The sequence below is a fragment of the Mitosporidium daphniae genome, assembly GCF_000760515.2.
Source record: "Mitosporidium daphniae strain UGP3 chromosome Unknown contig-2, whole genome shotgun sequence".
NCBI lineage: Eukaryota > Fungi > Microsporidia > Mitosporidium > Mitosporidium daphniae.
In genome coordinates this window covers 46,271-73,433 of record NW_013546511.1, presented here as the reverse complement: position 1 = coordinate 73,433, position 27,163 = coordinate 46,271, and the positions used below count along the sequence as shown (strand labels likewise).

Here is a 27,163-nt window from a genome sequence, read left to right as displayed (position 1 = left end):
GGGAAATTTTAGACGCAAAGGGCGATTTCACAATTTATTTGCAAGCCAATGCATCCTTGAGCTTAGGTAGGATGGAGAGTCGCCATGCAAAATGGAAGATGGGATTGCATCCAAGTTTTGGCGAATCAACTCCAAGTCAAAAGATGGGGTCCACCAACTGCAGCTCGATGGAAAAGACGCCATCAGATGGTCAATTAGCAGCAAAATATTGCCGGCCGACTGGTATGCTAAAAAAATGAAAATCGGATCCCGGGTATTGATGATTGATTTTGTTTCCAACAGCAAAGTGATGGTTCCATCTTGATGGGTTGAAATGAACTCCTTCAGATTTCGCAGTTCTTCCACACATAAATCCAGGATATTCTTTTTGTGCATCGGGGGGTTTAATGGCTCCTCGGACGCCAATTGTTCCACATGCGAGGAAGGATTTAAAGCAGTCTCAACGGCAGTACAAAGGCCTGTTGTAGGCGTGTCAAGTGGGGCCGCTGCATTGAAGGCGCATGGGATTGGATTTGAGTCAGACTCGGGAAGCGGCTCATTGTGCAGTTCATCCATCAACTCTTGAAGATGCTCTGAATCAACACTCAAATTGCTCAGCTGCTGGATCTGCTTCCAAGTATCGTGTGCATGGTCTTTTTCCACTTGGGCAAAGGCTTCTGTGGGCCCTATTTGCTCGGTTGCCTGTAAAGACTTTCGAAATCGCAAGATCCTAATGTATCTTGTTCTTAGCGATTGGAGGCTTCTATCTGGAAACTGAGGGAAAAAAGTGTAGCTTACATTTGATTTTATCTCATCATACAATAGATTTCCAGAAATCGTAAACCCATCTTTGGACTTTTCTTCAACTAGTGTGCAAAGCAGGGCATCTTCCCTTTCAGTAAATGGTAGCCTCTTCCGCCTCCTTATGGATGAGAAGAGTGTATTCCTAACCTAGATATGGTGTCTGCAGAAGGGTCGGACGATATTTCATTTTGTCTCTCGTCTATTTGGAACTCAAATGGCGTATGGAACTCGGAAGTAGAGGCCGGATGTGGCTCCATCCTTGCATTACATGCAATGCCAGCCATCAATTTTTTTACAAAGAATTTAAAAATCCAAACGACCAAACTTGGCACCGTTCGGCTGAACTCGCTCGAAGGCCCTGTATCAGCCCTATGGGGGGGAGGGCATTGTAAACGGATGGATTTTTAGAACACCTTTTCACCAAAGGGTGGTGCGGATTGTGACCATTCAAAGTATTGCTCTTTTAAAAAGGGATTAATTAACACCGATGACAACCCATTCTTTCAGCTGGTTCGAACCGCCCTTAGCGTGCGCAACCGCATGTCAAGGGAGCGGTTTATGCAACAAAATGAGGATGGGCTGCAGGTTATTTACTCATATTACATTTTCATGACTTTGGAATACAAGATGCCAACCTCACTTCCACGAAACTCGTCTTCCAGCTTTGGATCGGACACTTCTTCACTTGTTGCGGAGGCGGCATCAATGGCATTGGAACCGATCGATTGAAGCAGTAAATCGTATGTTGATCCTCCACTATAACTATCGTGCAAAATAAGCAGTCGCAACGTTTTCCAAAGAAAGACCTACAGTTGAACATAAACGTAATCGATACCGGATCATGGAAAAGACCTTCTCTATCGCTTGGATCTTCATCCTTTAGTATTGACAGGTGCGTTGATAAATTTGGCTTTGCCATTTTGCCACTGGCTTCGCTTCCAAGGAATGAATAGTCGCATTTGACAAACCCAAAGCTAGGCTGGTCAACGGGGCAAGGCGAATCCGAAGAAACCGGCTCCACTTGCAGTTCGCTGTCGTATTTCGGAATTCCATGCGAACCAGATGCCCTCCATTTCACCCAAGCCTTCTCGTCGTCTTTCAAGGAATCAATAGCCCTACTCATTGGTATCTCGTCGATTGTGATCGACCAAAACGGCGAACAAGATGCTTCTGAAAAAAGCCTCTCTATGATCGATATGAACGCGGACTCATCCTTTACAATGGTCTTTTTCTTTTTTTGCTCCGGGACATCTTCGCATGGGTCCTTTAATAGCCTCAACAGAGCTACCAAAAACTCGATCATTTGAAAAAGGAGAGAAAACCAAAAATATTTTGAATTTTTGATCTGTCACATTAGTGAGCATGGATCGTACCTGATGCATAAATAGGTCCTGCGAGTACAAATAGTGCCATGGATAGTTGAATGAAGGCTCCATTGAATCGGACTGCGATGTTAAATTTCCGATCAAAGCGTCCGAGGAGCACTGCTTTACAAGCGTCTCAATGGTGGACAAAAAAGACACCCATAGCTTATAATGTTGACTCCCCTCTTCTGCATTATACAGTTGCAAAACGGCAAGCAAATCCAAAGAAAACACCTTTTGCAGTGACAGTACAGACAGGTAAAACTCGCGTGTGCTCACCAGCCGGTCTACATATTATAAACGACAAAAAGACCGAAAGAAAGGCTCGCATCAAATCCAGAAAAATCCGACAGCTCTGCCGATATTTTTTCCACTTCGACGGAGGAAAAAACCCCACGCAGGTTTAGTCCGGAGCGCTCATTGATGGGAAAGAGCGAGCATGCAAGCAGGAAAGCACGGCCTCGCAAATGGACCAAGTGATGCTGTGTCCTTTTGATCAGGTCGTTACAAATCCGAAGCGCAATCAGAGCTTTGCCTTTTCCAGGGACCAGGCCCTAAAAATAGCAAAGTAGGCCTACCTTTTGAAGCGTCGGAGACATCCGCTCGATGCTATCAATAAGGCTGGACAGACACGTGGCTGGACACAACTCCACAGTTTCTTCGAGAATGGAAAAACATAAAGCTTCGTCAGCATTGAACATCGATATGGTCGAGAAACATAGCTCTAAAGGCTGAACTATGGTTTGATGGAATGAGGTGGCGATATCGGCGTCTTGAATCCGAGAGCGGATGTGTGTCCGTAAAATAGAATCCCATGCGTTTTCAGAATAATAGGCCTTCAGGGCGGGAGAGAGGACATTCAGAATGTCAGGAGTGGGCACTCCGCCCAATGAATTATACTGGCACAATAGCCCATTCATTAAATTTTAATTACCAAAGCTAAAATCAAAATTTATTGCAAACCAACATTTTAATACGGAAAACATATTTACATCGCCATCGGCATCGGTCTCACCATCGGTCTCGCCATCGGCATCATGCTATCCCAAGTACAGTGCATTTATATCGACAAGAACAAATGAGCTCCCTATCTCGAGGGTATCCTAATGGTAAAATTTAAAAGTCCAACATGATTGTAGCCGTCGGCCTTGTTTTCAGTCATCGAAAGGATGCGGCCAAGAACCCATGATCTTCTATTATCAGAATGCCAACATTACTGGTTTCGATTCAACTTGAGAGACTCGACCACCTGAGGAGATAGAAAATATTTTGGACAGTTTATGCTAAAAGATGCCCAGTGCGCCGAGTTTTTCGTTGGAAGAAAAAGACACAAGTCTCCAATGGTGATATTTGAAAAGGATATTTTCTCGCTTGAAAATCGCCGGTGTATTTGCACCATAATCTCTGCAAGGGAACCGTCATAGTCTATTGATGAAAGTGCAGGGAAAACCTTTTTCAAAGGGAGACAAGGGCCGTCCCTCAAGAATATCAACCAGCCTGCTTTTGATGGCATTTAAAGAATGGGGGCCTCCAGAGCCCTTTTGAAGCATCGTTTTTTTTCTTATAAGAAGGCTTTCGATTGCCACAAGCAAAGAATCCGGAGTAATGGTCTCAGTTGAGCTTTCTGGAGATTCGCCTACAGATCCATTGAGAATTGAGCTTTTCGACAGAATTTTTTCGATGTCTTGCATGTTTAGATCGAGGTTTTGGGCATACTCTTTAACGACGATTTTCAAATTAGATGTGAAGTGGGCAATGTTTCCTTTTAATTCCCTATTTTCCCTGCTCAGCGTCTCATTGATGTCCGACAGAGAGTGAATTATTTGCAGCAGCTCAGTGATGCTTAATGAATTAGGGGGCGATGTGTTCAATAAATTCAGCGGCTTGTCATTCTGTGACGACGGAACAGCCAATGACTGTGCTGCCGCGTATTCTCCATTGGCCTCAACCAATTTTTCCTGAATGCTTGTACATGATGAAATGGACCCCTCAACTTGCAGCAGAATGGCAATGGCATTCTGTTTCTCGACAATTGATTGCAAATTTTGCAAAAGTTGGCTTTGGATGAAATCCTAAAATTTGTGCAAAGCACAGGGTACCTTGGCCTTTACAAGATCAATGAGAAGGGCTTTGCTGTCATCATATACGATCTTGTTGCTTTCCATGGAAGGTCCAGCTTTTGCATATTGCTCTTTAGCATCACACAAAACAGCCGAATTTTCCTTTATAATCTGCTGAAAGCTTGACAGGCTCTCTTCAATCACGGAGGGTAATTGTAAAATCTTTTCTGCCAACACAGCCTCCCGGATTATCAATTTGTTGCATCCTGTTGTTTCCAAATAGGAGCTTGCATTTACATTTTTTTCTTTGATGAATCTAGTGTCTTAATTGGCAAGATGTACCGCATAAAAATAAGCAACGATCTGTTTGCCGCCTCAAGCCCACTGGCCATTGCGCCCATTTCACTCAATAGATTGGATGCGGTCTTGAAATGCGATTCAACTGCATTTCTCATCATCTAAAAAGGCAAGAATATTTGGCGTCGTACAGTTACAATTGCCATGCCATTGTCGATCGAAGGAGGCTCTTCTGGGTCCATTGGAACTAAATTTGAGCAAAAGTTGGAATTTACTTTCAATAATTTGAATGTGGTGCTTATGTGTGGTGCCCAGCTGCTCAATGTGGCTGGCATTTGAAATTGACTTTTGATCACGTAAAAGTACGCGCTTATCAAATAAGAAAACAGTCAAAAATTGGCTGTTTGCTATCAAATCCGAATCTTTAATATGACAGCCATTTTGTAAAATCAGAATTTGATGATCTGGTGGAATCAGCTCACAGCTAGTAGTGTCTGAAGAGACCAGAAATTTCAGCTCCACCACGGAAGAGATGTTGCATATTTCAAGAGACGACAAATTGTACTCCTTTCCGCAGAGGGTATTAAAGATACAAATTGATCCCTTTGTCATTTAATGTAAAGTTTAAAAATTCAAAATTGCTCCGTACCCAATGGCCGCCATCTGCATCAATTTGCTTGTGTTTATTTATTTCCTTTTGAACTTTTTCACGGCCCTTTCCACGGCACTGACCCGCGCGATTTGGCTTCCAAAAATCAAAATTGTATAAAGACTTTCCTTTCCTGCAATTGGAAGAGCACATTCGAACAATGTTCCTTCCTTGGGAATCCGTATCATTCTATTGGCGGGGGTTATCAAAACAACTGTCTTTGAGGTTTCCTGTACAATTACACCTGCCTTTCCAACTTGGGCTGCACATCTAGATGCTTTGATTGTGACATATGCGCCATGCAGATCCATGCGACTAGATTTGGTCAGATCGTCAGGTGTCAACCAAGATGTTGAGATTGACCTATTAGGCTTTGATGGCGGGATGCTAAATAGCTTCGATACATATGTGCACCAAAGCGAATGGAGGGGCTCGACATCCTGAAACGACAGTGATGCAATTGCCGCACATGCAGCCTTTCTGGCTTTCAGCCTAGAAGAATACGAAGAAAGAGACAGCGAGACCGGGGATGGATGGTCCTTTGGCTGCAGAGAAGCCGTGTTGGACAAATAGAATGGCTTTGCGAGCTTATTGTACAGATTTTCACCGTCAAAAGAGTCGTTGCAAGCAAGGCCACAAATATATTCTATCAAATTGAAAGTCATTAAAAAATTGTATTAAATTGCAAGAAACAAACAAGTCCTTGTAAACATTTTTAAATGAAGGCCATTGTAAACATTTATTGAATCAAACCCATTGTAAACATTTTTAAATGAAGGCCATTCTAAAAATAGAATAAATTTCTTCGCAAATTTGCTAGAAATCCAAAAAATGCTCGTGCCAGGAATTGAACCTGGGTCAGCGCGGCCACAACGCGATATACTACCTCTATACGACACGAGCTACTTGACACATTTTTGGAGACTATAATTTTATTATTGTACTATTAATATTAGAGTTTCTAATAATTTGCCTAATTGGTATCCATGCATTATTTTCGGTTGGGAAATGTTCTCCTCCGATCTTATTTGGAGCTTTATTTTTATCTTTCTAAATACGGCTCCCTTTTATGTGCAGGAAAGACTGGCATCTTTCTTTTTTAAAAAGCACTTGAAGAATTTGGTCTCAACCTTCTCCATATCTATCTCTAATTGTACATGCAAAGATGGCGAGCTTAGGTCTCTTGTTTCCATTAAAGACATTGTATTTAATGCAAAATTTATAAACGACTATCTTGATTCGGGTTTGAAACTGGCCGATGCCAATGTTAACGAAATTTCCTTTTCCGTTTGCTCAAATAATTCTTCCCTTGAGAGTATTTTATTGGTAGCTGATGGCCTTCACATGCATATAAACATTGACATCTCATCTTTTCCGACTTATTGTGCATCCAACCCGAAGGCGATATGCATGGATGCGTTCAGGGATCTAATATTGATGTTCCGGAAAACCAACCTAACCCTAAACATACAATCTGGCATGCTAAAAATTAGGTTTTTTAAAAATGACGAGACCATTTCGTGCTTTGTGATCACATTGAATGGAATCGTTATTGAAAGCAGTTCTTCGACAGATTTATGCTTGGAATTGAAAGTGGAGAATTTTATAAAGCTTTACAGCGAGGATTGTTCCACTGTTTTTGCTGACATCCCTCCTTCAAGCAAGGCCATCTTTTCTGCCACCTCCAGCTGTCTCAACGTCGAGATAACTGAGCCAATATCTTTTGTTCTTGATGGGTTTTTTGATCTGTTAAAGGAAATACCGCTCAGCGAAGCAGCTGCCGATAAAAATGGCGCTTTCGACTCACCTGTTATGGCGGATGGGGGTTTTTTGAACGCTGACGAGGAAACAAGCGACGATGACCCGGATAATGAAATCTTTTATTCGATTTTAAACGAAGCCACTGGGAGGTTTCAGTTTAAAAATGTTGATTACAACAACCCTATGCCTATCAAAAAGCCTGCAGAGTCAAACACGCACAAGTTTTTTCTTTCTTGCTCACGTGCCAGCGTCACTTTTTTTGGAAATGTGTTAAAACTGGCTGAAATCGACCTAAAATGCACGTTCCCAGAGTTTTTGCTTGACAAAATGGCCATTTGTTTGTATTGTTCGCAAGCTGCAATATGCAATTCTAACTTTGAAGCCCTTTTGGAGCTAGTTTCGCTTTCCAAAAGCAGCTCATCGGCATTGGCAGCCATCAATGTATCTAACATAAAGCTTTCTTGCTTTGATGGCGATTCTTTGACGCCCGGAGATTCTTCGTTTAACGAAGAAAGCATATTGTCGCTATTTTATTGCCTTTCATTTTTGGATTCAATACTTCCAGAAATTTCGATTTCAAATTTCTCGTTGAGCAGCCAGGCTCCCGCGGTGTCTGTATCTCTCCAAGCATGCAGTTTAAAGGTCAATCAATCTTATAGCGTGATTTCAATTACAACAAAATGCAAGTCGGCATCAATTGCCCTCAAAGATCTCAATATGAACTTGTTGATTGCAGAGCCATTTTCGATCGTCTTAACTTTCAGAAATGGGGAGGGAATCGAGTTTAAAGAGTTGGATTTGTCCGATCTGTTCAGTTGCAGCAAAAAAAAGACCATCAATGTTTCGTCCTCTATCTTCCAAGATCAGATCCAGTCCTCTTTGTTTCGTTTAAAGCATGAACATTTGCATTCATTTTTTCAAAATCAATTGCACTTAAAGGTGGAGGCTAGCATCAGACACCTATTTGTAGATTGTGATTTTTCTTTCAACTCTTTGTGGTGTCCATCCGGCTTTACGGACAAAAAAAGCTCTCTCATTGACGTTTTATTTGACTTTAACGTTGCAATTGAGCATGTTTCATGCGATACCAAGGACCGCGGCCTTTTGCTTATTTCAAATGTTGCTTTCAAAGGAATCCCTGCCAAACAAATTTACTACTGTTCGCTTCAAAGCTGCGATTTGCAAAACAATCATCAGCTGAAAGCTGCATTTGCAGAGTGTACGTTTTTCTTGAACCAGCTCCCATCTAATGCCTCGTATCCCTCACTTTACATTGACATTTGCAGCATGTCTATCGATGGCACCAACCTTTTTGGGCCCCCAAATGATGATGCGTTGCATGGCCAAGCAGGCGCTTCAAGCTTCTTGTCTTTTGCTTGTATTTTTCAACGGTTTCCTACCGTTTTCAATCTCGCCAATGGAACGCTTTCGCTTCAAAATGTTTTTGGCGTTCCAGGCACGACAACCCTTTCAGCTTGTGATTTCAATGTCCATTTGACGGCCAGCTTTGCAGATTTCGTTTCTCACTCGGCTCCAATTGTTTCCGCATATTTTGACTACCTTTCAGTTTCATATGACAGGCCAAAGACAATCAAATTTCCCACTCCAATATTTGCGCATTCAAACTTCTACACAGGCTTTCATTTGACACTCAATCTTTTCAAGAAGCAGGAGCGAGAACTGACGTCCAATGTCAGCGATCTCTTGGAATGCATCTTTAAAAATCACTATTTGGTCATTGACAGCCATTCATGCTGGCTATCGCTGTCCAAGGAAGGGTTTAACTTTATCCTTACCGATGCAATGAAATGGGTATTAAGGAATGAAGAGGAATATATTTCCAATCAACTGGCCAAACTGTACGAGGGGCGTTCCGATGCGGCTTCGCAGCATCGGAACGCCGGAATCGACAAGGCTTCGACGTTTTTGTTCGAGAAAAACGACTCGTTGAACGCAAAATGCAAGCAACCGGACGTTGCAAAGCCAGCTACCCCAAACCATGAAATAACTATCAGTGGGTTTATTGTGATGATCCACTTTAGCGCGATCAACTTTACCATCATTGATGATACAAATGTTCCTTCCAATGTGGCCGACCATGTCACCTTCAAAATCTCCAATCTTTCAATTCCAGCGACCATTTCACCCAATTTGTCGATCGAATATATTTTGCTGATTTGCGAAAACTTTGAGCTCGAGGATCACGTTTCGCTTTCGACGTGGCGAACGTTCTTGAAAAACTCTTCTTTGCCGTGTGCCTCCACAAGGCGAAAAGGCAACGTAATCTTGAATTTCATTTCCAGTCTCCACTCAATCTGCCCTTCTGATCTCTTCAAAAAATGTCTTTTGAGCGAGTCAAATGCCATCGAAATTCTTGTCTACCGGCTGCTATCTGGGACCAGCATGGTCGACACTCCAACGGACTTGGAGTTTTTCATTTACATCGATGTTCTTCAAAAACTGCGATTTCACATCGATCAGGACTCGCTTTTCTTTTTGGAAAGCTACTTTTCATTTTCGGTCAATAAAGACATCGTGCTTTTGCAAAAGAACATAGAAGACTTGAAAAACCAGCTTTTGGAACTGCAGCAAACCGATCTGGAGTGCACCTCGACCGGGCTCTTCTTTAGGCACATCGTGATTTCGGAAATCGAGCTGTTTATCGACTACAAGCCAAAAAAATCTGTACTCTCGTCATCGTCAATCTCTTCGTTTGTGTTCAACATTTTCAAGCTGGAAGACGCCAAAATAGTTTTGCAATCCGTCCATCTTCATGGCATCCACGGAATCCCCAGAGCATTTGAATTGATCATGGATGCGTGGATCCCATATGTGACAAATACCCAGGCTCAGCAGGTAATTCTCAACGGATGGACGCCCATCAGAACTATGGTGCAATTTGGGAACAACGTCGGTGAATTGATCATGCTGCCTATGAATAGCAATCCAAACGATGGGTCATCAACTTCAATTTCACTGATCAGGAAGAGCTTGATGCAAGGCATCAACATCACCTCTCAATTGGCATCAACGACCAAGAACTACTTGAAAAAGGCCGATTCGTTTCTGTGTACACTTAGTGGTGTAGCGCCTCTGGTTGAGAGGCCAAATGGAAATCCAAAAAACCTTGACTCCGGCATCAAAACCGGCGTTACAGAGCTTACCGAGTGTCTGGACAAGGCATCTCTGCATGTTGAGAGTGAAGAAAGAATTAATATCCTTAAAGCCGTTCCTTTGGCATTTGTACGGCCCTTGTTGGGGGTCACCAAAATGGTTGATTGCACGGTGTCAGGGCTTGCTAATACTCTGGACCAAAATAGATGGAGCCAGAAAGAATGTAAATACAAAAAGAAATAAACGCATCATCAATCGGCAACTCAATTAATTAATTAATTAAGCAACCAAATAAACGACCCGCCAGTGGACCATATTTTAATTTTCATCCAACCCATCCCATGGCAGTATGTTAGATATCCTTTCCTACATAGATTGGGCGTCTTCTTATCAAAGTCATAGCAGTGGTGGGGCAGGTGTTGGGAAAGTCTGTTAAAGATGCCTATATACAGACCATCAAAGGTATGCCTTTTCGGTACTTGTTTTTAGCCGCGGAATCAAATGCAAGCAAATTGGGATCCTCCAATTCGCCGGCAGTTGCCCAAGTTTCGTCAACTCTTTCCATGGATGAGGCCGGAAAAATCTTAAACCTTCCCCTTCCAGGCTCTACACTAGACCAGGCCAAAGAGGTATTGCTTGTCAAGTGGTCACCATGTAGAAATTTGAAAAGTACTTCAAATCAAATGCCAGAAAGGATGACTGGAATGGATCGTTCTACCTTCAATCAAAATTTGTCAGGGCCTATGAGCGTTTTGAGGCGGAATCAAGAGTCAACCCCAAAAGAGTTCCTCCCTCCTCGTAGCTTGCCCCCTTCCAGACGCCATTGCACTATCGTGGTTCGGCTATTTATTTCATATCCATTTTTGTCGATGGACCAATAATAAAGCCTTCATCTTGGGTGTACAATTTGTTTTCAATACACGCTAGCCACAAATGGGGTTTATTTGCATTTATTTAATAAGATATTCCAGCTCTTCAAGGATAGATTGAATCCTTAGCTCTTGAATCATTACCGAATCAAATGTGAAGTTAATTGAAGCTTTTATCTTGTCGGGCCAGAAGTAAAGATATTTGGAAATATGAACAAAGTTCATGCCAAACGGATATATTATTGAAAAGATTGTGAATGCCAATTCGCTTAACCTGGAAAAGCTCGATTTTAGCCCGATTAGTTCCTGCTTGTTTTTTCTGCATTCTTGTTTTACTGAAAGGAATCTGGCCTCTAAAATCGCCAGTCTCCTGGTAAGATATAGAAGAAGAATTGATGCCGTTAAGATGCGAAGACAAAGCACCACTCCAATAAAAACTCTCCAGAAAATAAGATTAAAAAAAAGAAATGTTACAGCGGAGAAAGATATTATTTGAACTATCCGCCTGTACTCTCTGAAATTCGAACCAATTACGTTGGAATAAATTTGTTGAGTATGTGAAATGATGCTGATATTGGAATATGCAAGCTTCGTGCTATTTGGCGTTAAGATTGAGATTGGTATTGGAATGTTGTCAGGATTTAGGGTTACCGTTATCGAGGCAGAGAAATTTTTTTCATAAACGCTAGAGCGAAGCTTTGGGATGAGAACATAAATCAGGAAAATAATACAAAGCGTGATGATTAGCAGTGTGCCAACGACTGTGATTATTATGTCTCGTGAGAACCTCATAAGGCCAGACAAAAAACACCACCTGTTGATTGGCTGAAATCTGTTGCCTTTTTAAATCATATTTTGGGGGACAATTTTTTTAAAAATTTAATGGCCACTTTCACCGAAAATTGGGGACAATCACTGCCTTCATCAGGCTCTTCTTATGACGTATGCCAAAATGCCTTGAACTCCAATGTTAATCGCACCAATAGAAAAATAATAACGCACACACAGTCTCCAATTGTAACCGGAACATCTGTGCTGGGAATCGTCTATTCAGATGGAATTTTATTGGCTGCCGACACTCTTGGTAAGATTGCGCCAACGTTCTTATCCGCACCTTCTTGTAGCATCATATGGGTCTTTGGCAAGATTTAGAGATGTCCAACGCATTTGCTCCATAGGACCTTGCACAATTCTGGCCACCTCTGGAGATATCAGCGACCAGCAGTTTCTTCTCTCCCACCTGAAACAGATAAAGTATTGACGTCTGTATTTTATGTTCTAGTATTTCCGAGCGCTATACTAGTGAAAAAATGAGCTCTCAATCCTATTTTCATCTGGTTTCGAAGATGATGTATGAAAGGCGATCCAAAATGGATCCTCTATGGAATTCCCACATCGTCGCCGGCATAGATGGCGAAAAAAAGTAAGTGAAAGTGGTGGCGTAAACATTCAAGATTCCTGGGATGTGTAGACTTACTTGGTGGCAAATTTGAGAGCGACTCGATTGCAACTGGCTTTGGGGCCCATTTGGCCCAGCCAATTCTTCGTCGCACCATTGAGGAAAAGTCCGGCGGCGCAAAGGAGCTTTCCTTCGAAGAGGCAAAATCGGCAATCGACACCTGCATGCGTGTCCTATATTATCGCGATGCTCGCTCTTTGAATAAGGTTTGGCTGCCTTTCTCAAATTAGATCCAATACGGGCATATCTCCACAACGGGCCAAGTGCAAATCAGCGAGCCATTGGTTATCGACTCAGATTGGAGCATTGCCTCGTTTCAATAAATTTTTTCAAACCGAGCTCAGCTGTTGCGGGGATTTTAGTTAATTGCGACTACCTTGTCTTTAAGGTATTTTTATTGATGACAACATCTAAATATGACACTCCCCCGCCATTGGAGGCAGCTATAAAGCCATCTGGTCATGTGAAGAATGGATGCATCAAGGCTTCTCTGGCAGAAATACGACGTTCGGGAATAGGCTGCAGAAGCCTCGACAGCAGGTCGAGGGCAATGTTATCTAGCGTTGGAAAAAGAGTGGCAAGGGAAGAACCGGTTGGAATTCCAGAAAGCTGTGAGGAATTCTTGGCTCTTAAATGTGCCAGCAACGGGGAGAACCTGGAAAAGAGGGGCAGTGTCGGCAATTGTGGCCATTGGCTCTCCAGAGGCACACCCAATCGCTTGAATATTATCCCAACTTGGTCCTCGTTGTTCTTTCCAGGGAACAAGGGCCGGCCAGTGATCAGCTCTGCAAATATACATCCAATCGACCAAATGTCGATACTGGTGGTATAATTAATGGACCCCAACAAGACATCAGGCGATCGATACCATAGTGTCACCACCTCGTTTGAATAAGAGTGCACAGGTATTCCAAAAGCCCTTGCAAGGCCAAAATCTCCGATCTTCAAAACCGGAATCAAACTGCTATTTCCATCTGACGGCGTGGGATGAAGAAGCAGCAGGTTTTGGGGCTTTAGATCACGATGTAAGATCTTTCTTGACTGGTGGCAATAGTCGATGCCCAAAAGTATGTCTTTCATCAGTGACTTTATGGTGGCCATTGGAAGGCTGGGTGGGAATCTCTTCAATTGCTCGTCAAGATAAACTTTCAAGTCGGTATCCATAAACTCAAAAATAAGACAAAGCGTTGATTCGGTGTGGATGACATCCAACAAATTGACGATGTTTGGATGGGAAAGGCTTCGCATGAGAGCTATTTCTCTTATGGCTGTCGAGGGGGCCCCCTCTTCAACAGAAAGAGAAATCTCTTTCAAAGCTACAATCGATCCTGTTGGTAGGTGTTTTGCCTTATATACAGTTGCATATGTGCCTTCTCCCAACTTTTCGATCTTCGAATACGATGTTATTGATGTCGGAATTGAAGAAAGTTGGAATGGCTGGTTGGGGGCTTTCAAATTACACTGCAGCTGCTGCATCGGCATCGGTTTTGCTGCTCTAACAGAGCCCGTAGACGCAGATTGTGACGAGGTGGCTTGCGTTGGTTGTGTCATTAATATTTAAGAAGAAGCTATTCGGAAGAGCCAAAGGGAGAAGGAATAAAAATACTAGTTCTGTGGGTAACCTATTGGCTGAACATAAATAACCAATGGACAATGTAAATTTGAAGATTAAATTTTGATTTTATTAAATTTTCGTTTTATTAAAATTTAATTTTATTAAATTGCTGGCGCTGGATGAATGGTCCATCTCGTAGTCATGCGTCTTTTTTTTCTTTTTCTTCTTGTAAACGTTGCGAGGCTCCTGTGATATCAACAGGAACCCATCCTTCAAAGCCTTTCATTTATGTCGGACTCTCAACTGGCGAAATACTATGGTTTGGTTTGCGTATTTTCATGGCCTAGTTACAAGCTGGGATTTGAACAAAAAAGGCCCATATTTGAACCCGGAATTGTAACCTCATTTGACTTGGTGCATAATGACTCTTGTCGAGGAATCTTGGTCTCACAAGACGGTTCAAGTATTTAATTTTCCATTTTAATTGCGAGAACTTTGCACGATATCTGCAGACCGCTCTATCGCATTGAGTGACATTGAAACGGGAAGGCCTCACGCTATTCTTCCAGAGGCACACGAGTCTTCTCTTCAAGCATGTTCGTACGTTTCTTCGCAGCTTTTTGCCACCGGAGATGATGAAGGCATATTAAAGGTTGAGTTTTACCGCTTTCATGCTAGATATGGGACGAAAGGATTCTCGGCAAGGGAGCAACTGCAGTTATGCAGTTCAAAGACCATATTGACTTTATTTCGTCAATTCAGGCGCTTCCGAGTAAAAAGACAATGGTTACTGGCGGCGGGGACGGCTTTCTACACGTGTACGATCTCCGTAAAAACAAGTGCAAGGCATCAAGCGATCCTCTTCAAGAGGAAATTCTCTCCATGTCTTTCGTAAAGGGTGGTACGTTTTCGCGTTAATTTCAAGGCAAAAACCTCGTTTGTGGCATGCAGGATGGCTCGGTCAACATTTTCTCTTGGGACTACTGGGCTGGTCCTTCTGATAGGATTTTGGGACATCCCTCTTCTGTTGATTCGATGGTAGCTCTTAATTCGTCTGCAATTGCCACGGGGGGTGGAGATGGATTTCTGAGATATGTCGGCATTCGGCCAAACTCCTTACTTGGATGGACAGCGATTCCTCACCATTTTGATGACATCGATAATATCAACGGCGAATATGGTACCGGTGCCAAGGGTTACCATCGAGAAAAAGCAAAACAAGAAGAGGAAAATGTGGGCCAACAAAAAGACCATCACGAGCAAGGTAATTTTTGTTCATAAGGCTAGAAAACACAGGCCTCCGATTCGCTTCGTCTCCGGTCGATATTGTGTCTGATGATAACTTTTGGCCAATCTCAACCATTTCGGCGCTGAACAATCCAATCGAAAATAGCGAAATTCCTCTTTTGGTCTGCGGTTCTCAGGAAATGGTTTATGTCACTGCTAGCCATTTGAAATATTTTTCAAAAGCCAAAAAGCGCACCCGAGACTTTGCCCTTTCGAGCGACAATGAAGAGCTAGATGTTGGAGGAATTTCAGACTACAAGCCATCAGAGATCGCTGCAAAGAGGGCCGATGCAAACAAAATACCGAAAGGCAGGAAAAATGTAAAGACAAAAAAGGCCCTCAAAAGGGGGTTTTTAGAAGCAAAGCAAGCCGAAAATTCGGTGTTTTTTACCGATTTATTGGAATATGACAGGCGACCCGCCCATCCCGATTTCGGCACCCACGACGACGAGAAAGAACTGGATTTGGAAAATATTTAGCCTTTCTCCTAAAAATAGGATACTTTTATTATAAAATTGTAAAATCTAACTGCTTTGTCTATCATATTCCCGGTTGGTAACTTCTTCGTTAGATACCATTGATGAAGAGGACGTGGTGGTGGTGGTCGTGGATGAGGATGCGATTGGCGTGGCCACCATGTACTCATTTCCGGACCGAGGAGGCATAGAGAATGAATTAAAGTTTTGGAGCTCAAAAGGGGTTTGCCCAAATATTGAATGGTCATAGCTTGGCACAAATGGCTCCGAGAACGTTTCAATCGCGCAATAGTTGTGTTTGTCCTTCACCGAATTCAACAGTGCCTTTTTGGGCCTTCCAGGCCCTCTTCGAATTGAATCCTGAAATTGGCTTACAGGCGCAGAGTATTGAGAATGGACGTCTATTCCGTATTCCTGTTGCAGTAGAGAGAGGCATTTCCAAGCAGATGGATATGGAATTTCTATGCCAAATGACTCCAGAATTGCTGCCTGAACGCGACTAGGGGTAAAGGACTCAACAATGGGCTTCGTAAGTGTGGTTCTAAAATTGCAAGTTTCCAGCTCACTTTGGGTTTCACCTTCGTTTCCGGTCAAAGATTCGCCAGGGCTCGAGGTATCTGGAAGAGTTAACATATCCTGGGTATTGACCTGATAAAGGGACTTGAATTTCTCCAATATCCAGTGAACAGGGACCTTTTTCAATCTGTTGGAGTTTGGACAAGAATGTGCAATAAAACTGCGGACATTCCATCCGTTTGCCTTTGTGCTGAAATTCAAAGAAAGCCTGAAAGGACAATCAGATGTGGGCGACGTTGATTGTGCGTTTTGGGAGGAGTCGGACATTATTTCTTCAGGAATGTTGATCAGATTTTCATCGATTTTTTCTTTATCAAAATCTAGGGAATCCCCCTCCTGTTCGTTGGTAGAATCGAATTGCCAGGGACATCCAACTTCGTATCGGCGCTGAGAAGACTTGAGGACTTTGAAGGCTTTTCCGATCGACATTGACCAGTCAATTACGAACCGCTTAATATCGTCTTTTGAATTAAAGCAAATGCACTTGCTTCCATTAAGGAATGCTGTGAGCATGCTCGGTGAATTAAGGATTTCCGAAATAAGGGAAGCATCCTTTTTATTACTCCGTTGGTGAGATATAGATGTTGAGCCAACGGGACGCCCTCTTCTTCTCTTTCCTTCAACAGCATTCGAATTCGCCTTCGATTCAACGATCGAAGGTGTTACAGAGGAAGAGGATTTGTTTTTGGAACCTGTTGGACGGCCACGCGGTCGCTTAGATGTGCTTATTGGCTCGTGTTTTTCTAAAGAACTGGTGGTAGGTTCTGAAGCTTGGTCGGATGCAGTGCCGCCAGAAGCTGAATCCAGTAATTGCAAATTGGAATTGTTACTGTCCATCTTGTAGGTTGATAAAAATTTAATCAGTACTTTGTAGCTTTAAACTTTAAATGAGGTTTAAATTTTAGGGCCATGATATCGAATCCAACCCAGTGGGGCTCCTTTTCTTCCTTTTGGATGTATTCAAGAGTCCACGTCAAGAGGCTTTTGCAGCTAGAAGCCTGCAATCCGGTGTTTCAGAGTATGAAAATTTCCCACATAATGACATCAGATGTTCTACTATTTGGATCAGTTCCGTTACATAGGGTTGAGATTTGCGGCATCATAGTGAGCATAGAGAGAAGGATGCAAAAAAGGATTTTCACCGGTAAGAGTCAATTTTTAAAAGCGCAATTTATTAGTGGACGACACGACGGCCACCATTGATTGCACTTTAACGATCACTGAGCGCAATGACGATCAAAATATAAAATTAGGCTTTGTTGTTTTGGTTAAAGGAAAAATGTGTCATCATAAGAAAAATAGGCGATTGGCCGTCGATGAGCTTGGTAACGCATTGCTTGTAACGCTAGAAATTGTAAATTCCATCGGCATGGAAACCCTATTTCATCTCCACTGTCTGCAATTTGAGAAAATGGCGTTGTCCAGCTAATTTTGTGCGACTGGCCACCGTTGCGCGACCATCATGATTGCCATTGTAGTGTTATCGTTTATTTTACTCTAGACACACTTGGAGAGCACATGGATGGCTTCTCTTCGCACATCAGAGTCTGCGAAAATAGCCTTCACCAGCGAAAGGATTACTTTCGGTGGAACAACCAAGTCTTTTGCATGCACCGAATTGCAAGCAGACATTGAAAACTCGACAATTTCCTCAAGCTTCCAGCAAAAGATGTTTGTCAAGTGGATAAAGGAGATCCAATTCGGAATATAAAGCAGGATTTTCTCTATTTTCCTTGCCCCAATAAGTTCTCTATCTCCTGCTGAAAAAAGCATGGCCAGTTCAGAAAATGACCTGAACGTGGTGGTCTCATTTAGCGAATCTAAAATTGATAGCGACTCTGACCACGTAATTATGAACTGATTTAACGAGTATAGCTGGAACGCATCCTCCCGAGAAATGGCCTCCAATCCAAACTCCATCTTGGATATCGTCCCGAGGATATAAGAAAAGATCTGACCAGCAAATCTTCGGTATGATCCCTTTGCAATGATTCTCTACAAAAGTAAGAAAAGGCCAAGCTTGCATTGAGAGAGTGGAGCTGCTGCTGTAGCGAAATTTGGATTTTTTTCAATTGCTCATCCAAAATCATCCGATTCTTTGGCGATACTCCCAGGCATACGAACACTTGGCGATTTTCAAGCTTGGAGCCGATAAAGCTCTTTTGATTTTGAAGCTGGATGTGGATGGTTTCATCTGCGATTCGACGAAGCTCCGCAGCCATCAAGACGATGCGGGAGTATTTGTCTATGCTTTGTGGATTGGGGCATTTTTTCATTGCCAATAGCTTTGGTATCAACTCTACCAAGATGGCTCTGGAGAGCAGCAGAGAATCATTCACAAAAAGGAACGTCGTCTCTGGCGAAGCAAGAATTCGAGAATGCCCCTTTCTATTTGTGATTTACAAAGCAAATTGTTACCCTGTGGAGGGGGAAAAGTTTTTCACGTATGAATCGAAAATTTCAAAAAAAACCTTTTCAATGTCAAACGGAAACGCCTCGGGAAGCCTGTCTGCAAATGAAATCAAAAACAGCATAAATTTAAGCAGTTGCAGCACTTTTAAATGGAACTTTTTTCCATCAAAAAGCAAATTTGTAATGGCATACTCCAAAGACTCATTTTCATGATCAGAGTCTCTGTGCAGAGAGTGGGCATCTTGGGCAAGATCGTTGACAACTGCATTGCTCGTGAGCATTGCTACATATTTTGGAGGCAAAGTAACGCCGGGCGGATTCTCCCACGACACAAGTCGATTGTCGGGATGATTCATCAAATAAAGAGACTTGTATCGCACCTCAGACGCCAGCAATACCGAATATCGATTCCGAATAAGCTGCAATGAGCCTGTAATAAATCCAGGACCAAGAGACACTTCGCAGTGAGCCAGATCAAAAGATTCAACAAGCTCATCTTCGACTTTTTGAACAGCCTTCCATAGACTTCCTCCAGGCTGCAAAGCTGCCATTTGAGAAGGACTCATCGGGACGGTGTCGTGCAAAATATATCTGCGCAACGCTTCAAGAAACGAGTGCGAAGGCTTTCCAGAAACCGACTTGGTACTTGAGCAAATAATTGGCACAAGTATCGATTTCAAATGCGGGTGGACCAATATTTGCTCTGAAATAAATTTAATCACAAGAGAAATATTGGAGAGCTTCTCCAGAAAAAAGTCGGAATTCCAACCAAACAGCTCCTTATTGTCGTCCTCTTTAAGCGGAACTATTATCTCTTCACGAGAAATCAAAAGACGCAAAGTGGACGATGCGCCCTGATCGTAGGCAAGACGAACACGAAGTCTGCTTGAATCTAATATTAAGAGGCCGGAAAATACCAAATATCACGGAGATCAATCGCTCAACAAAAGAACAAAGAACAGAATCAATGGGCAAATGTCTTGTAAATGGGGCGTCTATATCTAGCGATGGCAAAACATTGGGCTGCGGAGATGCGGTGGCAGCAAAAGGCAGCAGCTTCCATTTACTTAGCAGTTCAAAGGAGGATCCTAGGGCATTGCATTAAAAATTTACCCATACGATTCCATTTATCGGAAGTCTCAATCGAAAATATGCTCTTCTCGTGGTCCTTAATGGCCTTGTAAACAATCCAAGACCTTATTTCGTGAGACTTGGCCTTCTCAATAATCGCATTCAGCTTTTCTTGGTACACCAGGTCAAGAGTAGTATGGTAAGATACAAGTGCCGATATTTCCGCATTAAAAATCCCGGCAGAATAAAACTGAACTGGAATGACGGGCGGTGAGAGAAATGGCAAAGATGTCTCTAAAATCACTAAAGACTCTGTAATTGTAGATACAGCGGACAGATCATCCTCAAGAATGGAGAGAACCTGTTGATGGGCAAAGCAAGCACATACCTTGGCAATTCTAGATAGCTCCTTCTCATAAAATATAAAGAACGCCTGCGTCCTAAAAATGTCCTTCTTTTCACCCTCCAATTTGGCCAATTGGGCAGGGTATGATCTCTAATGAAAGATAGGCGTCACACATACATCTGGATCAAGCCATTCCTCGGCAAGAGACGAGGAACACGCCGTATCTTCGGCAATTTGGGTTTCTTCGAGAAGAATCACCGAATAGTCCTCGATTGACTTGTCAATATTGCTGAAGCTTTTCGAATATAAAGATACCCAATCGCCCTACACCATCGTTATAGCAAACAAGGACTCGTACCAAAAGCGTCACAAGTTCAGTTGACATGGAGCCTGTATGTATTTACAATCACAAAAATTTGAAATTCCCGATTTTATTTTTTACGCTGTGGAGTATCAATTTCTTTAAGCGAGAAATTCCGGCTTGAATAGTAATAGGCACTCCACGACGCAAATAGGATCAACATTCCTATCATTGGATAGATTTCTGAGCCATCTTTTCTTGCGCTCACCAACGCCCTGTTGATGGTGGCTCTTAACATTCGTGCCCGTGGATAGAGAAGCTGCAGCATTGGACGTCTGCCCAGAGGCATTTTGTAAAAACATGAACCTTATCGGCTCATATCAGGCCCCTAATTTCACCGCATCAAACTTTATTGGGCCGCCAAACCGCACAAGTCGCGCCACCAACTTTTGTTTGCCAAAGCAACGTGCAATTGGCAACGTTGAATTTGATTGCCGAATTTGGGGCACAATACAAAGTTAAACTTTTCAAGACGACGAAATTTATTACAAAAATGACATGCTAGTGGTGTTTGGTTGGGTGTCTTTGCACCCCTAGTCGAGGCTTAAAATGCCCTCCTGAAATCCGCTCATTAGAAGAAGACCGTCCCGTCGATAAAGATGACCAGAGACAAGAGCTCTGTCGTATTTGATCCATTCAACCTAAAATTCCAGTTTTTTCTTTTCCCTTTACCTTTGTCACCCAAAGCACCCATTGATCCATCCTAAGATTAGCGACCCGCTAGCAAGTTACTTGATGGGTTCGTGAAAATATAACGTATGGTCGAGTGTTGCCATGAACTTCATTTTTCGATCTCCAACTCCTCTCACCCCCTTTGACAATGCAGCGGTAAACAAAATATGATCCGAAGCATATATAGCTAGGGCCAACAGAAAAATAAAACGCTCATACTTGCTGTAGCCCAAGATCCATCGGGTTAAAGGTAAGTTCGTAGGGTCTTATCCACATCGCCTATTTATAAAGGGAACGCACCATACGTGGACGTCTGGATGTGGTTGGGATTCAAGTAGTAGGGCTCTCATGCCGGATGGGTTGCATGGCCTTTCTTCGAAAATGTGCCATTCATCTCGAAGAGCTATTAAAGCTGCCCTCAACCGAGTCCTTTTTTTGTTGTCCAGGGAAGTACTGGTGGACGATCTAAGCTCATCCGAGAGATCCCTAACGAGGTTTAGATATCAAAAAATTGCGAAAAATATCACGTACGAGCAGAGCGTTTCCGGTTCTGGATATTGATGGATCGGAAAATTCGAATCTAACCATCAACGGCTGTCCGAGTTTACCTGTCGTTCCTTTATCAGACAGGGCCTTTTGGATGCTCTGTTGATCCATCTTTTTGAAAGAAGCCTCCATTACAAATAATGGCCGATTTAGATATTGGTGTCCATCTATTCTCCAGACGGAGAAAGAGCGCCCAGCTCTAAGCGGAGTCACTTTGAAACTGATGGGGAGATTAAATTTTCCAGGCAACAGGAAATAGGAATGAAAAGAATGACAAACCCAATCCTCATTGTTGGATAAAAGCTTAACACTTCGAATTGCAGCAACAAGTGCCTGGGAAGCTACAAGACCACCTACGGATAGCAAACATGTCAAAGTTAATTCCTTACCGTAGATACCGCGAGCACCAAAATGGGATTCTACCTCTGCACCATTGTAGATAAATGTATTTGTGTTTTCGTCCCTGGAAATCAGTTCGATGTTAGTCAATCGTTCGAAAACGGTAGAGTCTGCCCCGGTACTTGGAGTTTGACTCATGTTAGTTTGGCTTGATCGGCTTGATTGCAATTTATAGCACGAGATTAAAATTTGCATCAGCCAATTGAAATATTAGTTGGGGTCGTTAACAATAGCTGAGCTTTGGGGGTATCAAGCCGGCATGTCTTCATTCATCAAAAATGATGATAACGACAACGACGACGACGGGCTTATAGATCTGCTTGATGAAATCAAGTCTCTTGCACCATCTCCACGTATTTCGCCGGCTTCGCCGTCTCCATTCGTCTCATCTGCGATACCACGTTCGTCCGAAGAAATTCATATTTTACCTGAGGGAAACGACGAGCTGATTTCGGAAATTCCGAAATGGCAATACGCCCAGGCCGCGGCACTTGAATATTTTAGATCCAAATTCGCCAACCCAGTTTGCCGTTGTTTTTAATTTAAATCCAAGATCTTGTATGAAATTGGTCTGTTGTCGCTGCTTGATACTTCCTCACGAGATCGAGCGCCCTTTTTCGCCGCAATCATTCGGCATATCGATCAAGACTGTTATTTTGGGTCGACCTTTTATATTCGAGTGTGTGACCCATCAGGTAATTGCGTGACGCCATATTTTATGCAAAGGCGAGGCCACAGTGGTGCTGGATTTATCCAACTTTCCCAAGGAATCGGTCATTTTCGCCCCTAAATGTTCTTTTCTGGAAGTTGCTGCGTCCGGGCATCCTCCAATCAGCTTTTCGCCCAATAGAATAGTGCTGATGACCAATGTTGGTGGCAAATGGCGCTTTGCTTACACATAGGTTCCCATTTTAAGCTCGCCATCATGTACCATGCCCATTCTGGTGGCTTCCCTCAACGAGGACCGCGAATTGTCAGCCGAATCCCATTTGGCCTGCATCAGCTGCTTATAAATTAATTCCAAACCTGTGCAAGAATAGTTAGTTTATTAAACTTCTTTGGTGCCGATGTCGTTTAAACAAAAGAGATCGACTGGGAAAAGGACGCTGGTTGGGACGCAATCCAATTAGATGATAATGAAGATGACCGGTATGCTGATTGTGGATATACAAAGTGGATTGGAGATCTTTCAAGAGATGGACATGGAGATGGAATATTATGAAGTGAATAAAAATTATCCTCAAATTGACCCTTTTGTCTTTTCAATTGAAAAGGTAGCGGGTGGATCGGAATAAACGCCGATGCAACTGTTGTTGATGGCGCAGAGGACCCACCACTACACAGGTTACAATGGACTCGTTTTTTTTCGCCCGTGTATGCACTACACGGACAAAGGGGTGGTGCAAATTGAGGATATGACATCGTATGATGAGAATGTTTTGGCGTAATATTCCGCTTGTGGTCGTTGAATCGATTTTGCTGGTGCGGATGATAATGGAGTCTTTGGACAAGACATAACTGCTGCTGAACTTCGTTGAGCGATACCTCGATATCATGGTGCAATAGATTTAGAAATTGGCGCTCCATAAAATTGATATCAACGATCGAGTAGTAATTGTTGGTCCACTGCGACCAGACGCTATTTTTTACCGGTATATCCAGCAGGAACTTGTTTGCCACAATAAGCGCAGCAAGAAAGACTCGATGGCCTGTCTCGTTTGTTCCCACCGCATAGTATGGAAGCGACATTCTGAGCCGGTCCAGCAGGACCAACACGATAAGAAGTGTAATGGGAAGGCTTTGAGAGATCAGGATCAGCTGCAGGACAAAGTCTCTTAAAAGAGGCAAAGGAGAACGGGGCCAAGAATCCGTCGGGAGGGATCCATTGAGCGTGTTCGATGTCTTGATCAAGATAACCTCTGTCAGTATGGAGACATACAGGTTAAGTGAAACCGAAGGTTGAACAAGAGCAGTAATTGTGGTTTGTCCAAATGACGAGGCGAGGTAAGGACCCGTATTTCCAGGAAATGCACAATAGTTGTGTGGTCTAGCAGCAGCAGATGCCAAAGAAATAGCACTGTGGCTTAAATATGGTTCAACATATGTAAAAGCATTGTTAGTTCCGCCAAATGTCATTTGATTCATAGGAAACGGTCCTATTCTTGAAGTACAAAGCATCCAAAGTCAAATCACTTATAGCGTCCTTAGCAAAGCTAGAACAATTAAAGTGTAAATTTGTGTTGTCTTCCTGATCGATGATGGGAAGGCAGATGTGATACAGCAATTATAGCTAGTGAAAATAAACTCAAAGCTTGTCAAGATTTTGATGCTGATGATGCATTACAAAGTTGGCTTTATGTATGATTGGTTGAGTAATCATCGGTGAGTCGCTTGTGATTTTGGCAGAAGGCAGATATGATTGGCGGGCCTGTGCTGTTTAACCTAATCAATCACTCATCAGTGATTTTTTAAACTTGCAAAATTTAAGTTTACAACGCTGCAAATATATTTGAAAGTGGCAAAATCTTACAAATGGCCTTCCCTTGGATCAGCCCAATCGGAACCGGGCCATAGTGTCTGGAGTCTATCGACTCTTCTGGATTGTCTCCAAGAAGCCACACATGTCCTTTTGGAATAATCATGTGCTCGTGGCCAATGGTAACGGCCAATTCGCCTTCCTAGACTCATTAAATTGAATTTACCTTTGCCGAGATCCTTTTGCAAATTATTTTCTTGGGCTCAATTGGACTGATCGCTGTTATCACATCATTTAGCTCAAATGGCCTGCTGCAGCGAGCCCTTTTTTTTTGGATCAAAATTGCATCGCCACTTGTGTTGAGCGTGGGAAACATGGACGGGCCAGAAGGCTAGTACATTATAAAACACACGCTTCTTACAATTGCAACGTCAAACAAATATTCCCGAAGGAGAATAGAAAATATGCCTACTTTGACTGCCACCGATGCAGTATTAGTGATTCCTTGAAGCGTATTTTTATATTTGGACATTTTTGAAAAATTACTTGGCTGAATTTATTTTAAATTTAAAATATGCTTGGGCCAATTCTGAATACGAGGGTCCCTCCGGAGGCTCAAATTGAAATTCAGACTTGCGGTCTGGATACAAAAGCTGCGATATTTGAATTAGGATTTGAGCAGTCATTCCCCATATTATGGGCACCGATTCTCCACATGTGTCCTCAATGTTAAATGTATGAACCCTAAAGGGATGTTGTTGGTGCGGTCGTGGGCTCCATTTGCTTTTAATAATACCCTCGAATGTTGAATGGAATTTGGATTGAAGAAACTTATCCAAGGGGACGATGAATGTTTTTGCGACTTCTGAATTGCTGACCGCAAAGAAAGGAGGAGGATATCCCTTCATTAATGCCAATACAGGCACCACTAGTAGTTCATGTTTTGCAAGTGTTGGTGGCAAAACCCCAATGATTTCATCAACATGCTCCTCGATGTTGACACCCAGTTCTTCCGATGCTTCTCGTAGCGATGTGTCTATATCGGAAACGTCCTGAAATTCTCTTTTTCCGCCGGGAAAGCATACTTCTCCCGGATGGTGAGAAAGAAATTCAGTGCGTACGGTCAGCAGCATCCACTAGCCAATTAGCTGCATTTTTGGCCTACCTTTTCATTTTCAGGAGAAATGTATAATGGTGCCAGTACAGAGGCACGTGGCAATACATCTATGGGGGTTGTGTTAACTTGCGAAATGAGCTCAATTTCGTGCAGAGGTAAAGATGTGAGTGCCTTTTTTAGCGAGTTAACAAACACCGTTCTGCCTGCCGTTGTAGACAATGGCTTGATGATGTTTGGCATAAAGTCAGCCATATTGACATTTTGAACTGCTTCAAATGTAAATTTTATTTTAGCCAATCACCAGATCCGATGTGCAAACAAATTGAAGGGGTTCTTCTGTAGCTCGCGCACATCGGGTGACAGAAAAATCTGCCGCTCGCACCGGAGAAACGATTGCGCCGAACTGGACAAATGCCATCCTTTGCTTTGACAAAAGATTGCCAAATGAAGCCAAACAGCAGAGCGCTTCAATTGCGACTGCAATCCATCAAAAGGGTCTCTAAATAAACAATGCTTGATAACATACGCTTGGCTTTGTATGTGAAGAGCTTTTATTGCATTTAAACAATGACAAGTTACGTACATTGCAGATACTTGGTGTTTACAAGGACACCTCCACATAGACATTTGGATTCGTTTGGTTGTTAAAATACGGGGCTATTTTTTTGGGTTCGGGGCTATAAATTCTGGCAGGCGAGAATGCTGCTGATTCGGCTGGTGGGGATACTGACTTACCCCGATAATTGCCATTGGCAGGTTTTTGCGAAACAGATGTCTTTGACACGCGATTGGTCGCCGACGCTTTCAACGAAACCAAATAGCTGCCTTTTCTGTATGAAAGGGAAACTAAGGCCACAATTGATATGAAAAACTAACACATTAGAAACGAACCTTACCGAGATTACGATCAGAGCCGCAAACAACACCTGTAAAAAGGATACTCTAACCCAAAGATACGCATCCAGCGAAATGCTTTGCAACAAGTTCAGCTTTTCATGTGGCATCCATAGAGAAGCAGAGGTATCTGATAAGATTGGGAAAGCAACGTACTTTTGTATCAGTAAGTTTGCTGCGTCGGTACCAGTCAGCCAAGGTCTATGAACCATAGGGATCAGACCTTCAATGTTAGCAATCATAAATAAAGAATAAACGATCCCAACAAGAATATGTGCCATCAAGGAGATTTTCAAAATCGGCGCTGAAATCAGAACCGAGGACGACCTGTGCGAAGTCAGCACAATGACCGCCTGAAGGCTGGGAATAAGTAGGCAAATGAAAATGAACAGTGAAAAAACGGCATTTTGAAGCACAAGCACTACACTTAGCATCAATTGCAGCAAAGAAGATACTATCAATAGCGAGGCGAGAATGTTTCGAGATTGGCGGGAAATCCATTCGTTTTTCAGAACAGAGCTGCGATATTTTTGGTCTTCATCGAATAATCTACGATTAATGATTTCCTGGATCAGTGTCATCAAAATCTCAAAACGACAACCAAATTGGTAATACGAGA

General features: G+C 42.7%; 13 protein-coding genes across 13 annotated transcripts; 4 read left to right on the top strand and 9 right to left on the bottom strand.

Annotated features, from left to right (window-relative positions):
- Positions 1–27: 27 nt before the first annotated feature.
- DI09_2p390 (uncharacterized protein) lies at positions 28–1,040 on the bottom strand (the record flags this gene model as incomplete). Its single annotated transcript, XM_013382635.1, has 2 exons — positions 28–709; positions 931–1,040. 2 exons carry the CDS (start codon positions 1,038–1,040, stop codon positions 28–30), a joined length of 792 nt encoding a protein of 263 aa, XP_013238089.1.
- Positions 1,041–1,382: 342 nt separating this feature from the next.
- DI09_2p380 (uncharacterized protein) lies at positions 1,383–3,067 on the bottom strand (the record flags this gene model as incomplete). The annotated part of the gene is made up of 4 exons (XM_013382634.1): positions 1,383–1,545; positions 1,590–2,047; positions 2,157–2,381; positions 2,726–3,067. 4 exons carry the CDS (start codon positions 3,065–3,067, stop codon positions 1,383–1,385), a joined length of 1,188 nt encoding a protein of 395 aa, XP_013238088.1.
- Positions 3,068–3,565: 498 nt separating this feature from the next.
- Positions 3,566–5,818, bottom strand: DI09_2p370 (uncharacterized protein; the record flags this gene model as incomplete). The annotated part of the gene is made up of 5 exons (XM_013382633.1): positions 3,566–4,165; positions 4,247–4,530; positions 4,696–5,107; positions 5,154–5,342; positions 5,396–5,818. 5 exons carry the CDS (start codon positions 5,816–5,818, stop codon positions 3,566–3,568), a joined length of 1,908 nt encoding a protein of 635 aa, XP_013238087.1.
- A 343-nt stretch (positions 5,819–6,161) lies between these two features.
- Positions 6,162–10,909, top strand: DI09_2p360 (uncharacterized protein; the record flags this gene model as incomplete). Its single annotated transcript, XM_013382632.1, has 2 exons — positions 6,162–10,199; positions 10,403–10,909. 2 exons carry the CDS (start codon positions 6,162–6,164, stop codon positions 10,907–10,909), a joined length of 4,545 nt encoding a protein of 1,514 aa, XP_013238086.1.
- Positions 10,910–11,779: 870 nt separating this feature from the next.
- Positions 11,780–12,586, top strand: DI09_2p350 (subunit beta of proteasome; the record flags this gene model as incomplete). The annotated part of the gene is made up of 2 exons (XM_013382631.1): positions 11,780–11,981; positions 12,369–12,586. 2 exons carry the CDS (start codon positions 11,780–11,782, stop codon positions 12,584–12,586), a joined length of 420 nt encoding a protein of 139 aa, XP_013238085.1.
- Positions 12,587–12,815: 229 nt separating this feature from the next.
- On the bottom strand, positions 12,816–13,907 carry DI09_2p340 (CmgC/Cdk/Cdk5 protein kinase; the record flags this gene model as incomplete). Its single annotated transcript, XM_013382630.1, has 1 exon — positions 12,816–13,907. One exon carries the CDS (start codon positions 13,905–13,907, stop codon positions 12,816–12,818), a length of 1,092 nt encoding a protein of 363 aa, XP_013238084.1.
- A 292-nt stretch (positions 13,908–14,199) lies between these two features.
- DI09_2p330 (uncharacterized protein) lies at positions 14,200–15,677 on the top strand (the record flags this gene model as incomplete). Its single annotated transcript, XM_013382629.1, is given in 6 exon segments — positions 14,200–14,374; positions 14,403–14,563; positions 14,590–14,812; positions 14,837–15,175; positions 15,208–15,518; positions 15,534–15,677. 6 exon segments carry the CDS (start codon positions 14,200–14,202, stop codon positions 15,675–15,677), a joined length of 1,353 nt encoding a protein of 450 aa, XP_013238083.1.
- Positions 15,678–15,722: 45 nt separating this feature from the next.
- Positions 15,723–17,087, bottom strand: DI09_2p320 (uncharacterized protein; the record flags this gene model as incomplete). Its single annotated transcript, XM_013382628.1, has 1 exon — positions 15,723–17,087. The coding sequence occupies one exon, from the start codon at positions 17,085–17,087 to the stop codon at positions 15,723–15,725; it is 1,365 nt and encodes a 454-aa protein (XP_013238082.1).
- Positions 17,088–17,747: 660 nt separating this feature from the next.
- On the bottom strand, positions 17,748–22,195 carry DI09_2p310 (acyl-CoA thioesterase II; the record flags this gene model as incomplete). The annotated part of the gene is made up of 8 exons (XM_013382627.1): positions 17,748–18,245; positions 18,371–18,563; positions 18,669–19,554; positions 19,776–20,142; positions 20,257–20,403; positions 21,418–21,598; positions 21,644–21,662; positions 21,721–22,195. 8 exons carry the CDS (start codon positions 22,193–22,195, stop codon positions 17,748–17,750), a joined length of 2,766 nt encoding a protein of 921 aa, XP_013238081.1.
- A 121-nt stretch (positions 22,196–22,316) lies between these two features.
- DI09_2p300 (uncharacterized protein) lies at positions 22,317–22,598 on the top strand (the record flags this gene model as incomplete). Its single annotated transcript, XM_013382626.1, has 1 exon — positions 22,317–22,598. One exon carries the CDS (start codon positions 22,317–22,319, stop codon positions 22,596–22,598), a length of 282 nt encoding a protein of 93 aa, XP_013238080.1.
- A 1,098-nt stretch (positions 22,599–23,696) lies between these two features.
- Positions 23,697–24,193, bottom strand: DI09_2p290 (uncharacterized protein; the record flags this gene model as incomplete). The annotated part of the gene is made up of 2 exons (XM_013382625.1): positions 23,697–23,976; positions 23,997–24,193. 2 exons carry the CDS (start codon positions 24,191–24,193, stop codon positions 23,697–23,699), a joined length of 477 nt encoding a protein of 158 aa, XP_013238079.1.
- A 353-nt stretch (positions 24,194–24,546) lies between these two features.
- DI09_2p280 (uncharacterized protein) lies at positions 24,547–25,065 on the bottom strand (the record flags this gene model as incomplete). The annotated part of the gene is made up of 3 exons (XM_013382624.1): positions 24,547–24,735; positions 24,760–24,924; positions 24,955–25,065. The coding sequence occupies 3 exons, from the start codon at positions 25,063–25,065 to the stop codon at positions 24,547–24,549; spliced, it is 465 nt and encodes a 154-aa protein (XP_013238078.1).
- A 10-nt stretch (positions 25,066–25,075) lies between these two features.
- Positions 25,076–27,045, bottom strand: DI09_2p270 (putative phosphohydrolase (ISS); the record flags this gene model as incomplete). Its single annotated transcript, XM_013382623.1, has 3 exons — positions 25,076–25,585; positions 26,547–26,767; positions 26,811–27,045. The coding sequence occupies 3 exons, from the start codon at positions 27,043–27,045 to the stop codon at positions 25,076–25,078; spliced, it is 966 nt and encodes a 321-aa protein (XP_013238077.1).
- Between the last annotated feature and the right edge of the window lie 118 nt (positions 27,046–27,163).